At 32.5% G+C, this 15916-nt stretch overlaps 1 protein-coding gene across 1 annotated transcript in view; it reads left to right on the forward strand.

Annotated features, from left to right (window-relative positions):
• Nucleotides 1-3773: 3773 nt before the first annotated feature.
• The window catches only part of LOC134279826 (transcription cofactor vestigial-like protein 4), a 44180-nt gene continuing 32037 nt past the window's right edge, over nt 3774-15916 (forward strand). The window contains exons 1-2 of the mRNA XM_062762240.1: nt 3774-3899; nt 4037-4129. Of these exons, the coding sequence (XP_062618224.1) occupies nt 4063-4129 (67 nt within the window). The 5' untranslated portion in view covers nt 3774-3899; nt 4037-4062. The remainder of the gene's footprint in view (nt 3900-4036; nt 4130-15916) is intronic.

The raw sequence follows: 15916 nt of genomic DNA on the forward strand, positions 1-15916 counted from the left end.
TATTTGACCAAAGAAGTAATTCGGGATTGACCACCATCTTTATCCCTTGTTTTCAGTCCGTCTTCTTGAATTCTGTATTTTATATATTTTTTCAGGCTAAGATGTTATGAGGTTGCGTTGATAATAGCCAAAATGCACTTGCATCTTGACTCTCTCGTTGGTCTACGCTGAAACCAGTATTTTATATTTTGTTTTGAATATAAATGTTTTTTGATATTTTCTTCAAATATGTGCAGTTTATAAAACTACAAAAATCTTTATTTGTTACATGGTTCTACTCTGCTAACCGTAGATTTTAACTTAACACTTCTGGAAGGTTAACCGTTAGGTCATCAGCGTATGAGTAAATGCTCATCTATAATTACGGGTCCTGGCCATGCGTGCTTCTAGCAAAATTCAGATAATTCAATTAATTAAGCAATAGAACCATTCAATGAAAAAGGAGTTTCAAATTCATTGAAAAAGCATAGCCGTAGGAACCGGGGAGGGGCGGGTTCCTCCCAAATAATTTTCCCGATGTATAGAATACAATAAAAAAACTTAAATATAGCTAATCTACATGTATGCCCGTGCCCCATCAATAAAAACTTTTGATGGCCTTTTTCTTTTTTGCTTGTCAAGGATTTTTTCGTAGTTTAGTGCCCCAACTGTAAATTTATGAGAGCCCTCCCCCTCCCCCAAACTGAAATTGCTTCCTACGGACCTATCAGCTGATTAAAAAATGAAGAATTGCGTAAAGTTCGCATGTTGCAATATTTTGGGTTTTAATTTTGTAGCTGTCAATCATTAGTATTGTACTAAAATTCCGGGGAAAAAAAACCCTTCTTTCTTTTTCCGGATGTGATGCCTATATATATTTCCTCAAAATGACTGAAAGCATACAATTTCATTTTCATTGCTCACACCAGGCGCGGATCCAGAAATTTTTTCCAGGGGGGGGGGTCCACCCCAGTAAAAAAAAATCCAATCCCAGAAATTGCTTGACAAGCAAAAAAGAAAAAAAACAACCTAAACTCGCCCAAACCTTAAAAACCTATTTCGTGTGTGTGTGTGTGTGTGGGGGGGTGTCTTGGAGTCTTTCACTTTTCTTACTCATTTCACACATATTCGCGTTTACCAGGGGGAGGGGGGTCAGCGTTTTCCAAGGGGGGTCCATGGTAACTTTTTTCTTGCTTTAGTATATACATTTTTTAACCTTGTAAATTCCGGGGGGGGGGGGTCCCGATCCCCCCCTCTAGATCCGCGCATATATACTGCATAGTGATTTTTGGGGTCATGTGTTTCAAAATCATGAATGGCAGTTCCTTGACCGGATGTCCAAGGGGTACTATACTACGCAAAGTTTAAGAAAATTCGACCTCAGTATCTGAAAAACAGGATTTAAAAATGTCCAATAATATTTATTTCGCTCAATTAAGACATTGATAAACCTAATGCATGGTAGAAATCGGAATGTATTTGTTGTAAATGGCGGACTAGCACATTTTAATTGAATTACTTCAATGCTCAATATCAAATTACGAAAAAGTAAAGTTTAAAATATTGAAAATTTTGCGGCAAATTACTGCTAATACCGACTTTAATATTGTTCTTATGCTGATACTAGTATGATGTTCCACAATTTAGAAACTTGTATTTCCTATGAAATGTATGCGTTCGGAACGGTACACATAAAAATACTACATTTCCTTTTAATAAAAAAAATATACACATACCTAATAATAATTTTTATTAGGAATGGGTATATTTTTTTTATTAAAAGAAAAATAAGTAACGTCAGGTGCCTGTGGTGTATCAGTATAAAAAATAAATGAAATAAAAGCAAAAAAAAAAAAAAAAAAAAAAAAAAACAACTAACCAAACAAAAAATCATGGATCTTATGTTCATTTATCTTCATACAAGTACATTGTAAATGTTTTTATATATTGTTGTTTAGTGATAAAGTGAACAAAAAAAAATTAAATACTAGTAAGTCTAATAATTTGAAAAAATGAAAAATCTCTAGCTGTCCTTTCTGCTCGCTAGATCTGTAGATTTTCGCGTATTTGCTTTCCTCCGTATACCTTCCCAACCCGGCTAAGGGCTCCGACCACTCACAAGTAACATGCAAAAAAAAAAAAATTCTGGTGAACTTTAGCTATACCATTTTTAATTTGGACCATCTTCAGAAGTAATAACTTTTAGAAGTATGCATAAAATATTTTTAATCAATGAAGAGAAAGGTTTAAAATGTTCCCGTGTAGTATGCAGATGGAGGGGGCTCACTTTTTCTGAGAATAAGCTTTTACTGTAGTTTTAATTAATATTTTGATTTAGAAGCTACCTCCACAGTTTTTGTTGCCGGAAAATACGCAGATTCAAGTATAAAAGTTATATAATGCACAGAACAGAAAAGTTACAGGAAGCCCCCTCTATCCCCAAGAAAAGGATTTTAGAGTGTTGTGTAAAGGTTTGTCTTTTGTTTTGGTTTTCTTGATTTGTTTGTCAACTGTTTTTGGAGGCAACCTTTCTTACAAATGTTCCTACGAACTTGAAGTGGCCGTGGTGTGATTCTTTGCATGAGTGCTGGGGCACCGACCTGCAACCCCCTTTTTTTTAAAAAAAATTGCTAGATCCGCCCCTGGTCTGTGTGTGAAAAGAGAAACCATGCAATATTTGGTGGGAGGGGGGCAGCCAGAGAGACAAAATTTTCAGATTACCTGGGAAAAAAACTTGACAAGCAAATTAAAGAAAAAAAAAACGAAGAGGGGGTCTTAAACTCGAAAATCCTATTTCGTATCTCCAATTTCTTTCGATTCCACATAAACTTTTTATTTCCATGCTTTATTGTCCTTATTTGACTAAATTCGGCTACGTACACCAAAAGTGGAGGGGGGTTAAAAGTTATGTCTGGAAAATAGTAGGGTGGTCAGCTACTAAAGGTGTTTATGCCCAAGACTTTTTAATCACTTTTACAAACAACATGTAATTATTCAATTATCGGCCTTCCCCCCCCCCCATTGTCAACACCTGTCATTTTTAACTCACCCTACCATTTCAAATTTTCATCATAGTGGCCACTTCCGTCTGTGTTCCCCGTTTGTATTTCATTCTTAAAATTGTTGTCCATCATTTTAATTATATGCACTTATTAATAAATCGGAAACCAGATTACTCGTTACTTTGGATCCTTGGAATATCACTACTTCCGGCCAACGACGCCACTCACTTCCCCTGCCAACATTCCCTCTTGCCCGATCAACTACACATCTTTTAGACCCAAACTACGTGGTTATATAATGCACAGAACAGAAAAGTTACAGGAAGCCCCCTCTATCCCCAACAAAAGGATTTTAGAGTGTTGTGTAAAGGTTTGTCTTTTGTTTTGGTTTTCTTGATTTGTTTGTCAACTGTTTTTGGAGGCAACCTTTCTTACAAATGTTCCTACGAACTTGAAGTGGCCGTGGTGTGATTCTTTGCATGAATCCGCCCCTGGTCTGTGTGTGAAAAGATATGTGCACCTTTTCTATGCACATGCATCGGTAGATCTATATATTGCATGATAATTAGGATTTTTTTTTTCAACTGCATGGCTCATAAAAAATATTTAGATATCACATAATCATGTCAATAAAGAAAGTGTCTTTTCAAAATTTGCCAATGTTTCTTTATCTAATTAAAATTCCCGGGGAGGAAAATATTCTCCCCAAGAATATTTCTTGATTCATAGTAACTGTTCATTCACATTCCCAGAATTTTTCCCACAGGTCACATGATCAGGCCTCAGAGATCATGTGACCAAAATGGAATTTAAGTCATGCTATCTCTCTCACACGAGGAATAACGGTATGTCGATTCACAGATAATTCTCATCAATAAATCCACCTTAAATCACCATACCCCGGAAAAGAACCCAAACGTAAGTAAACATTACGTATTTGGTCAATTTCGACTTTGTTTGCAACGTCCACATTGTTGTGATTTGAAGCATGTGGTCGCGGTTCACTGGTCACGTGTTCTCAATTGATTGGTTCGGCGTGTGATCAATATTTTCAGAGTCCAGCATCCATGACCCGCTAAAGATGGAGAATCCTCTCGATGTATTGTCACGGGCCGCGTCCATGTTAGAGACAAATCAAATTACGCCAGGTAGGATAAAGTTTTCATTAAATCTTCCCCATTTTTAGATCGATTCACACTCTGAAAACGTCGTTTCGATGGGAAATTGGTACTTAAATTTTTTAGTACTGATTATGAAAGTGCTGTGGATATTTTGCCATGATTTGATTACCAAGGTGCGTTTAATAGTATGCAGGAAATTGGTTTCAAGTACATCACAATATTTGAGCGGTTTGGTCGATATGTACAATGTATATTCACGTAGCGGTCTTTGTTACAAAGGCAAATTCCTCGCATTCCGGAGACCTGTTTAATAAAACAAACATATTACCGGTCGAATTTTGTTGGGGAAAAGTTCTCACATGACGATTTTGAGCTGTTGGCATCCTTTGAGATGTAAAATGACCATGAACGAAGCTGTTTTAGTTTAGTATTTGTTTGCTAACACAATGGAATGTTTGGAATTTTAGGCAGGTGGTAACTGGGGTTTTGGGCAGGCATTTACAAGCAGGAAAAAAATCTATTAAACGGCAGAAAATATGCCGGGTATCTTTATTTTTTTTTTCTTTTCAACAACAAAATTCTTCGCAGTTGCAGTAGCATGGCGTACAGTTGAAGTATGCTAATTAATTTATGAATGCATAAGAATTTTAAAACCCTCTTAATATTATCCGTGATTAAAATGAAAGATCCCTTGAAGTATTTAAATTAATTTCATTATGTAAATATGGAAATTTTGCACAGATACTCTTATTTCAGAAAAAATGTCGACAGTTGAATTTTTATTGTTTTGTTGTAAATCCAATATAATAGTTTTTTTTTTCTCTCAAAATGCCTGTAATTAAATGAATGCAGGTATTTTAATCTTAACTCTGAGGTGGGAGTCTGACGATTGGATAATTAATTATGCATAATGAAGCCAGCGCAGGAGGTTAATTACGCAGGGGATGCTTTGGGAGGGCAGGGTAGAATTACCATCAGTTGAAACGCTATCATGTAAGAGTTGACTGGTTGACATTAAATGAAGTTAAAACTGATATTGGTCGAGGGCTGATACAGGATGTGATATGGAAAAGGGTATGTTTTATTATATTTATTACATACTTAGTAATAAAATACAGTTGATGTGTTTTAATAAATAATCATGCATGGACTTCTTACATACATGTACATAGTCTAATGTCTCATAAGATTTGGGTTTGTTTTAATTTCAAAGTCGTAATTTGAAAATATTTAAGTATTACATGTATTTGGATTAACCTTATTTTCAAAAAGTTTTGAATATGAACCCACCAAAAATTGTGTAGAGATACTGTTATTGTGAAACAACAATGCCTCAATTGTTCTATTTTATATTTCTCTGTATTTATTACTAAGTGTGTTTTTAAAACTGTTGATGTGTTTTAATATTTTCCCCTTTAAAAATCCATTTGAAACAACAATGCCTCAATTGATCTATTTTATATTTCTCTGTTTTTTTTCTTTATCCCCAAAATCCATTTCCGGATGTTAAAAAAAAAAAAAAAATTCTTTGTTATGAAATGACAATGCCTACATCATACATGTCAGAAATATATATACTTAGTTCATATCTTCGCTTTTTTTCTTTTTTTTTTTTCTTTTTTGTGTGTTGAACATGTTGAATAGAACTTTTAAAACACAGACACTTTTATTTTAATTCCATGCAGCCACGTTGTTGCAAAAAGGATATTTAATAAATAGGAAATAAAAAGGTAAAATTCAGTGTTAATTAAGTCAGCAGTTACCTCACTTTTTACAATAAATGAGGAAGTATTGTTTGACTATATATGGTTGCAAATTTCCTCCTTTTGTAATTGTTTTTTTTTTTCTAAAGCAAAGAAATATCAATGACATAAAAATTTAAATACACTAATTACTTCAAGGGTTTTGCAGTATTTAATTTCCTTCACTGAATATTGGTCTTTGATTTACATGTGTGTTTCAAAAATGTGTTTGATTTAAAAATGTCATGTGATTAGACAACTTCCTGCAATTAGCCTGAACATTTTATTGAAGGATGCATGCACTGTTTCATCTTTATATTATTTTAATTTATCAAAAGAAAAAATGCTTCAGGCAATATTATTTACTGGGGAATTTTATTATCCTAATTTGATATTGCATGGACCAAAACATGAAATTTAAAAAAAAAATATAACAATTTTAGCATATTTAGCTATAATAATGAAGATACTAGATTCTCTCTTAATTTCTTGTTCCACTAAAGTTTATTTAGTCTAGATAACTTGTTTTGAAGGATATATATTTCTTCATCAGTTATTTTACTTCTGTCATTTTTTCAAATGACGGAAAATGACCCCTTCACACCCCCACCGATCCTTTCATTTTTCCTTGTCAAATTTTCCTAGCAATTAACATTCGTTTAGGTGCAAAAGAAAATTCTCCCTTAGTTCCCCTGGTTGTCTTTATAGAGAAGAGTATTAGATAAGTTAAATAAGTCAGGATTAATAGTTGACGAAGATATCCCATTCGATTAAGGAATGCATTATAGCGTTTCTCCTAGTGTATAAATCATTCTTCTGTAAATTGACCTATCTAACCCCCCTTCTCTAATTCATTGCATGATGGTGGTCATAATGCAATACCGGATTTTGAAAACAAACTAGAAGTGGGGGGGGGGGATTTTGTTAGGTGTTGGTGTTGGTGTTGGATAACTTCCTTCAGGCAGGGGCTCTGGGGCCACCTTAAGTCCCTCTGTAGGTCCAGAATCTTTTATCATACCATATCATAATACTTTGAAAATTTTAAGGGTAGGGGGTGCTCCCCCTCTCATGCCCCCCCCTTTTAATCCGCAAGTCAGGGAAGTGTAATTTAAATGTACCGGGTATACCAGTATAATTTGTTTTACAAATTAAAACTACTTAACTAATTATTTAGGAAAATAATAAGCTAAAAATAGACCCTGATGCAAGACATGCCTTGGAGAAAAAATTGTTGAAATGACATACATCTCAACAAAAAGGAAAATAAAATGGTCCTAAACCTTTGATGCATAATTAAGCCCGGTAAAGAATTGTCTTATACATGTTATAGAGGTGATTTTTTTTTTTTAATCAGCTATAGTTTTAAACATATTGTGAAGTTATAAGGAAGCAAAATCGTCAGTCCCCAGAACTTCATTAAAAGAAACTGCAGTCGTTTTTTTTTTTTTTTTCAAATATGAATATTATAATTTTGTATTTTTTCCATCAAAGTTAAATTTTCAAAATGAGTTTCCCATTTATTGATGTGCTGTCTTAAGTTGACAGTTGTGCTTTAATATATAATTAAAAGTGTGTCTGGTTGATGAGTAGATATAGTTACTATAGTGTTTTATATTAAAATCTTTGTCCAGCAATGACTAGGCTTAAAATCTGATTTTCTTTTTATAAGACAAGGTTCACTGATTGTTTATGTATTAAATGGCAAATATTTCTTCCATGAGTGTTAAATTGTAAATTGTCAGTAAGGAATTGATTTTTTTAATCTAATTTTAACCAGAAGAATCTAGTTTGTGACTTTAAAAAGCTCATTAATTTAAATAGTTTTGCATGCCTCACTGTGTGTTGTTTAATGTCACTTTGAGATTATTTACAAAAAATTTTATATCTTGCTCATATAAGTGGTCAACATTTAGGTTGACAAAGGTTGATGGTTTGAATCCCATTGTTAACATATATATGAGCAAGATGCTCAAAGGAGCACTTTTTTTCTGGTCATGGGAGGGGGAGGGTCGATCATCCTAATAACTACTGTAACAGTGAAAGCAAGTGGAATTTTTTTTTCTCCCTCATACCATAAAAGAAAAATACTGAACTTGGTCACATGGTGATTGTCATTACTGTACTATGTCATCAGTTTTTTTTAAAAGGTTTTTATCCATCCGACTTGGACCTCTTAAAGTTTCATGGATGAATGTTTCAGATTTTTCATGTTGCACCTTTCGACTTTTGTAGTATAAACTTCAAAGAATTATGATGAAATCTTTTAAGAGTGACATTTATTCCTTTGATGTATTTGATGTATTTTAATGGGATCTGTATGTCTTGTTATCCTGAATTATAGAGGGATATTTTATGAATAAACACACATAATAAACATGTATCATAAAGATGGTATTCAAGGCAGATAACTCTGAGAACAAAACCCCAGAAAAAGTCACAAGAAAGGCCGTAGATATGTTGTGATGGTGGAAAATGAGCATTTGTCCCGGCCACACACACACAGATAAATTTTATCTTGATAAAGATTGGCAAATGTCAATCAGGCAAGGGGCCATAACTCTGGAGCATTAAACGAGGATGAAATTGATATAGGGGGGACTTGTTTGTCACTGATTAGGTCATTAGTGTATAAAAATATGTGCGATGCCACAGTGGGAGGGATTTTTAACATATTTGTCTCTACCTGTTGAAAAGATAATAGACGTATTAAAGTGCATTGTATAGATAAATAGGAAAAGATATTGTAAAGGGCCACGGAGGTTTGTAAGGTGTAATGGGCAATATTGTTAGCAGTGTAATGACTTGTTGTGATATTGGAGAAAGAGACTTGGGTTTTCATATCATGGTTAAATTCCATTTTTAATGGGTTTTTTTTTATTTAGAATTCTTTTGGTTTTGTATTAAAGCTTTTTTTTTTTTAATCTTTTTTAATTAAAAAAAAATTTTTTTTTAATTTTTAATTTAATTTTTTTTTACGCTTTGAAAAAGAGAGGCAGCGTGATTTTCCAGTTGTAAAAAAAGATTTCAAATTGTATTTTAAATGATTTTTTTTTAAAATATGAAATCGCAATACATACTTGTGAAGTTTATATCTCTTGTTCTTTTATGGAGGGAATGGGTGATATACTTTTAATGAACTAGGAATGAGTCAGGGGGTCATTGACTGGTAAACAAGTCGTAAGTGAAATATTTGCCGTTGTCAAGAGATATAGGTTTAAATGGGAAATTTTGGAATATCTGAAAAACAGTTGGCATCTCAATTATTTGGAGGAAACTTGAGATGGTAAATAGGCATTGTGTTTATATGAAGTTGCATCAGTCTTGGATTTTATGTGAAAAAGTTGGAATGAATGAATCAATCAAATGGTAAAAGGAACAAAATGTCTCATGGAAAAAAATTGATTGAGCTTTCAAGAAAATGATGTAGATTTTTAATTTATTATAATTCAGTTTATGGGCTTTTTAAAGATATTTTTCTTGTAATTTTTTTCTTGAAAGATTTATAGATTTGCGTAATGAGTTTTCCCCTATAAATTCATATCATTTGCAGTCATTTTATGTCTTCCTCAGCATCACTGAAGCAAATTTAACCAAATTTGGAAAACATATATAACTGAGGTTTGGAGGAAGCAGATTTGTATTCAAAAGAATGATAGTTTGAAATGGGGGGGGGGAGGCAAAAGATGACTATAGAAAAATATCAGGATGTAATTATTTAAGGCGAAGCACGTTGTGCATAAATTATCCCATGTTTCCCACTATCGTTGATGTCCATGGCATACTACACAAACTAGACAGTGATTCCTTATATTTCCATTTCATTGTGAAATAAAAGTGTAGATTTAGACTTTAAAAATGTAGACATAGATTTAAATTACATGAGGACTAGCTCCCATGCCAATTTCAAATTAGTCTTTGTCCACTGACGTCAAACACAAAAACAGCTGCAGGAGATTTACATGCATGTTTGGCCTCCTTAGCGTCAGACTCAGAGACAGATGCGCATGAGATTTGCATGCATATTAGGCCTCCTTAGCTCCTGACCTATCGACCTGCCTAATTTACATTCCGGTAGAATTATCAAGAAGTCAACTCTGCTATTTACTTTCAAAGTTTATATCACAGAGAAAAAAATTAGAAATGGAAGTATTTTGAAATCTTCCTCAATTAAGGAATTTCTAGACTTATATTGGAGGAAGAAGCAAAAACAAGGTATATTTAAAAAGTTTGTGTAAAACAGGACTGGATTTCAGGTTTCTGTTTAGGTATATAATATGATAGAATTCGTGTATCTCCAGTTGTCTAAAAAAATTCACTTGACAACAAGATTAAAATTCAAGAATGGAATGTACAATCTTGAGTCCTCAGACTAAAAATTCAATGTGTTCAAGTATGTGTAAACGAAATCCTTGAGGACCAGGCAGTTAATAATGGCTGACTCTAAAGTGTTTGGAGAAACTGTTTTTGAGATTTTTTAAACTTGTCAAACATGACGGTGCAATTTTTTGACCATAACGCTTTAAATGAGAAATTCTGTATTTGCATTTAGGAAGCAGACAGCACAATTTTAAGATTAATTTGTATGTTTTTTTTCCCTTTTGCATAATAAAATTAATTAGTCTTTTTAAATTACATCAGTCCATAACAAGAAAGACCTTGATCTCTTGTCTCTTATTATTAATTAACACGTAAATTAATCAAGATAATGGTGTTTTGCATTCCCAGATGACATGTTAATGTAACAGATATTCTACATTATACCACTAAAGGTGTGGAATTTGTACCTAATAAATTAACTTAATTAAGATTCGTTAATTTTGTGAGGAATAACATATGGTCTGAAATTTAATTTTTATTTCCTGTACACCACTTCATGCATACTGGATATACATTGTATTAAAATTCATTAATTTATATCAATTAATAACACCCCACCCCCCATTCTCCTTTCAAAAAAGAGGAATTATTAGGAATTCTGGGGGATTTTTTGGATCTTTTCTGAGCAATTTAAATTGAATTAGGAAATTAAGATTTATTTCTAGGGAGTATACATGTCCTATAATGAGATTTTATGGACAAGTCAGTGGAAAGATTTTCAGATGGAAGAAAAGCATTAAGTGTGCTAAATAAAATCTAATTAGAAAGAATCTTGTTTTAAATTAATTGATCAGGAAAAGTAGTCTGGTGCATGTATATGTACTTTTGCAAAATTCTTGATCCACACCTCTTAGATCTTTGATGATTCAGGAAGGCTAAATTTCTCCACCCTTTGGTGAACATAATTTTCTATTGTCACTTCAAAGTCTGTCATCTGTTAAAAAAATATTATTTCTCTTCAGAATTTGTCATGTTTACCGTTACATTTATTATTCAGTGACTCATATAAGAAACTTGAAGAATTTTTTTAACCACTATGTTTTCATGCAAAACTTGATTGATCACAAAGAACTTAATTTAAGTGTATGTATAATTCAAAAAAAAAAATGCAAGTGCTTTAATGTGTTCATAAAATTTTCTTAAATGATTTTATAAATTTAGCTTTAATGCTCAATTTGATATACTGGTACTCAAATGTAAATTTAGGAAAAGTATTCAATGCCAAACATTGTTGACGTGGTTCAATTTTTTTATGTACACGGATCAGTCTGATATTATCATTTAAAAAAAAAATGGTTATGACTTCTCAAATTAAAACATAAAATAATATACATATAATAACTTCTAAAAAAAATTAAAACATAAAATAATATACATATAATAACTTCTAAAAAAAATTAAACAAAATTTTTGGTGCTTACAAAGTTAAATATCAGGCTAAATTTAAACTGTAAAAAATCTGTTTCTTGTTGCATATACATGTAGTATAAAAAAATCACAAACAGTTGGCTTGTGTAAGTTGTGTATTATTTCTTTTTTTTTCTCAATTTTTAACTTGACAAGTTCAGTTTTACACACCGCTGACAAAAGCAATTTCTAAGTCAATAGTTCATAATGCTGCAATAACACCATATGATTCATAAATAATACACTGTTTTTAAGAAATTTGATTAATACAAAATTTCTGACTAGCTTTATCATTTATTCAATGTGTTCGGATTTCATTCTGAAATAAAAAATGATAAATGAAATAATTTTTTTTATGTGAATTGCTAATTTTGTTTTTAAAAAAAATCACTTAAGGGTTATTTCAGTATAATCAGCTCTTTACGAGACACAATGGGGGAAAAAATTTCTCATCTAAGCCCTCTCATCAAAAAGAAATCCAAAATGAATGAAAGTCATTTTTATGAAGTCTTTGAACCCCGGCTTTATTTTTAGGAGATAAAAATTGATTGAAGAATTTGTAGTGTTATCTTAGAATAGAATTCAGAAGGTGTAGTGTATCAGGATTTGGAAGATAGCCTACTCAGTAATTAATTTTGAAATGTTAGGAATGTCATTTCTACTACAATTTTACACCTTTTCAGCTGATCTAAATTTCTTTCAAGAGAGGTAACTCTGCTAAGCTTTTTGTTCACAACCTTTAATATGGAGAAAGGTAACTCTGGTTTTCTTGTAGAAGCTAAATGATTCTCTTTGATGTTGGGGGAGCTATGATGAAATATTTGTGGTGTAAATATTGGCATGGGTGGAATGTCTATGCTCATCACTGTCTGGGGGAAAAAACCAGAGGAGGAATTCTAGCTATTCATTTGAAGATGTGTTTTTATGCTGGAAAATACGATAATTGGAGCAATGAAGACCAATATTATGTAGAAAGGGAGACTTGGAAAAACTAGGTGGGGAGGGGAAATACGTAATCATTGTTGTCTAAGAACACAGTCTATTCCATCGTTATCAATTAATTTGGGGCTGGGTGGCAGACTCGTCAAGTCTTGCTGAAAGGTGATAGACAGGGGGAAAAAATTTCTGTGATGTCTGCAATGCGTAACTCGCTGAATGAGAGACGGAGAGCATGCAGGGATTAGCTGATCCAAGATTAATGTCTTGTCTACGTCTTATGGCTGGATTTAGCTCAGCAGCGGCTGTATCCGTGGGTGGTTTACGTGATGCTGGTAAATTGGAGCAGAAGTACTTGCCGTACACCCTAATTCTTTAATTTTTTTTTTATTTTTCACCCCTCCAAAAAAAATTTTTATGCACTTGTGGATGAAGAAATTGGTTAATCCTTGCGATGAAAATTTGAAATGCAATACTGCTACTTAAGAGAATTATAAAATATAGCAGGCAGGCCGGATTAAACTCAGACAAAGACACACACCATTAAAATTTAACACACTAAGTGGGTTAATATTTTATTTGAAATGATTCATTTTTTTATTATTCATTTCCTGCCGAGTTTATGACGGATTACCTAACCATGGCTTATATGATGTTTAGGTTATACTCTGCAGAATTCATCATAACGCAGTTATAAATCTGTTATATCTAGGACAAAATATACCTTGAACAGTACAACACAGTTGCAGCTAACACGCTTAAAATGAATTCCTGCTTACAGTAAGGGAATTTTTATACCCTAGCTGTAACTAGTTTGAAAACATTCAATGAAATTAATGAATAAAACAAAATTATAACAGAATAAAATTGCATGCATGTCCTTAGCACTTTGCTGTATATGATTGTGTTATATTATAACCTTATTGATGTATTTTTTTGAAATTCAAAATTCCAAGGACACTTCACAATTAAATTTCAAAAATATTATATCTCAGAAAAAACATATAGTTATGTGCTCTTAAAAAATAAATTACAAATTTAAGTCATGTGAAATTCAAATTGATTTTGATTAATTCATTTAATAAAGGTGATCTTCAGTGTATGACATGCTGAATTAGCATGATTAGTGAGAGAATAGAATATTTTGTAGACTTTATAAATTTTTAAAATCAAGTTGAGTCTTTTTGCTTTTAAACCATTAACCTAGGATGAAGAAATTTATGCTTTTGATTTTTGTTCTCCTCAAAATGAACAATGGAAAAATGTGCCTTATCCACTTTCTCCCACTTAGGCATAATAATTATCAGGCAGAATAGACAGGGTTAAAAAGTGATACAGTATTAGGTTATGGAAGTGTTGATCATTATATTTATGACACACTTGATTAATCAGTAGATGCAATCAGCCGGAATACAGGGCCCCGAACTGTGTGGGTGGACGTGGCTTCCCTCGGTTAAGATGGAGAAATGAAGTATGGGGTACCAGTACAAGCACTGTGGTTTTTCCGCTATGTTTGTTACTTCTGGTTCAATCGGCGATTTCTGCAAAAGCTTGAAAATTTTAAATGTACTGTTGGAGTGTATGTGTACCTAAGAAATATGTTCTGTTCATGAGATTTTTCTGAATGATTAATGATTTAAAAAAAATTAATTGACTATTTTTTAGCATCTGCAAAAAAAAAATTTCCAGAATGATTCAGCAGTACAAAGTGCAAATAAGTTCTTTAAAATGATCTCAAGTGTGATCAAATACACCTATTAGGGTTATAGATGATATCTTCTTGACCTTAAATAATCTTAATTCCTCTTTCAGCACTGCACAAAAAAAATGTGTAATTTAGCAAAAAAGATAGGGTTGAGGATCTATACAACAAATAATTTAATTAGTGTCTATATTTGTGAAGGCTGAAGGGGGGGGGGGTGTTTCCACTATTTGCAATAGTAGGGAGGTGCTAAAGAAATTTTTTGCAGATTTTTTTTGGGGGGGGGGTGTTGGTTGGTTGGGGTGGTGTCATGATCAGTATAAGTCAGCATTTTCATCAGAAACGTGGGCTCTAGCTAAAGCTCTTCTAAGAGTCATCAACAGACATTTTTAGAACAGCCTTGAAGATTGCAACACGTTGCTGAGATCTGGCGTATCATTCTGTAAATCCTTGTCATTCATTATCTTATGTAAGCTACCTAGGGATTTTCTGTGTTGGAGCTGAATAATAGGCATTAGTCATAGCAGAAGGTGTATGGTAAACACGGCAAGGTTTATTTATATGTTCTGATGCATGTAAACAACCGATTTTTAAAATTTTATCGTAAATGCAGAAAATGCACTTTTTGGTGTAAATTTCTTATCAGTGCAGTCAGTGAAAATGATATTCCATTAGCCCATTTTGCATTCCTGTAAAATATAATAATTTGTTTTTCATTTTTTTGCTTTAATTAAAAATTGATGTCTAAGAAATATTAATGAGTTTTTATTATCTTGCACTTTTAAAAAGATAAAATGAAAAAAGGGTTTCTAAAAGTACATTGCTAAATTCACATTTCTGACCTTATAATTTTAAAATTTCAAATCTGCATGAAGGAGGAAGAAGTATTTTGGGCATTCAGATTCTAATTAATCTAGTCATGTAGCCAACTAATAAATGATTGGGGAATTTAAAAAAGGTCAGTTATTTGAGGGTCCTAATTCGGTTTTTTTAATGACTATTTATGGTTTGGAACACAGGTGTGTAAATGGGTCAGATAATATAATATTTGGGAAATTTTAAATTTAAAAAAATTATTCAGTGGTCAAACTTGATGTAAAAAAGTCCAGGTGTGAATTATACTTTGGAAATTATAATGTACAGCAATGAAATGACTTGAAATGTAGAAGATCAGAACATTAACATATTTATAAACTAGCTGATTTGAATTTCAAATGGAGAGGCTGAAGATTTTCCCATCAAAAATTACCATGTAGACATGTAACGATGTTGTAGGTGAGGCATTCTACCTAGATCTTCCGTGTTTACAAATGCAGACGCATGCATTTGCTTACACGACATACTATGCAGCATCTGATAAATTATTCAAAAATAAAATCCAGTGGAAAGAGGGGGAGAGGGAAATGTATCCCTAATTGATATCAAAGCAGTATAGCACATGATTGACAATAAAGGGAAATGTTTGTTAAAATAAAAAAAGTTTTATTAAATCTTTTAATAATATATTTGATTCAGAGACATTGGACATACATGTACTAGGGGATTTTTATTATCATATCAGATTTTACATCTGTAAAATAAAAATGGAGGTTAATTTGTAAGCTTCTTTAAATGGGATTAGTGTCTTCCGATGGACGATCGATTAGAATA

The sequence above is a fragment of the Saccostrea cucullata genome, unplaced genomic scaffold (assembly GCF_032062105.1).
Source record: "Saccostrea cucullata isolate Sc308-1 unplaced genomic scaffold, CSIRO_AGI_Scuc_v1 ctg1762, whole genome shotgun sequence".
Lineage (NCBI taxonomy): Eukaryota > Metazoa > Mollusca > Bivalvia > Ostreida > Ostreidae > Saccostrea > Saccostrea cuccullata.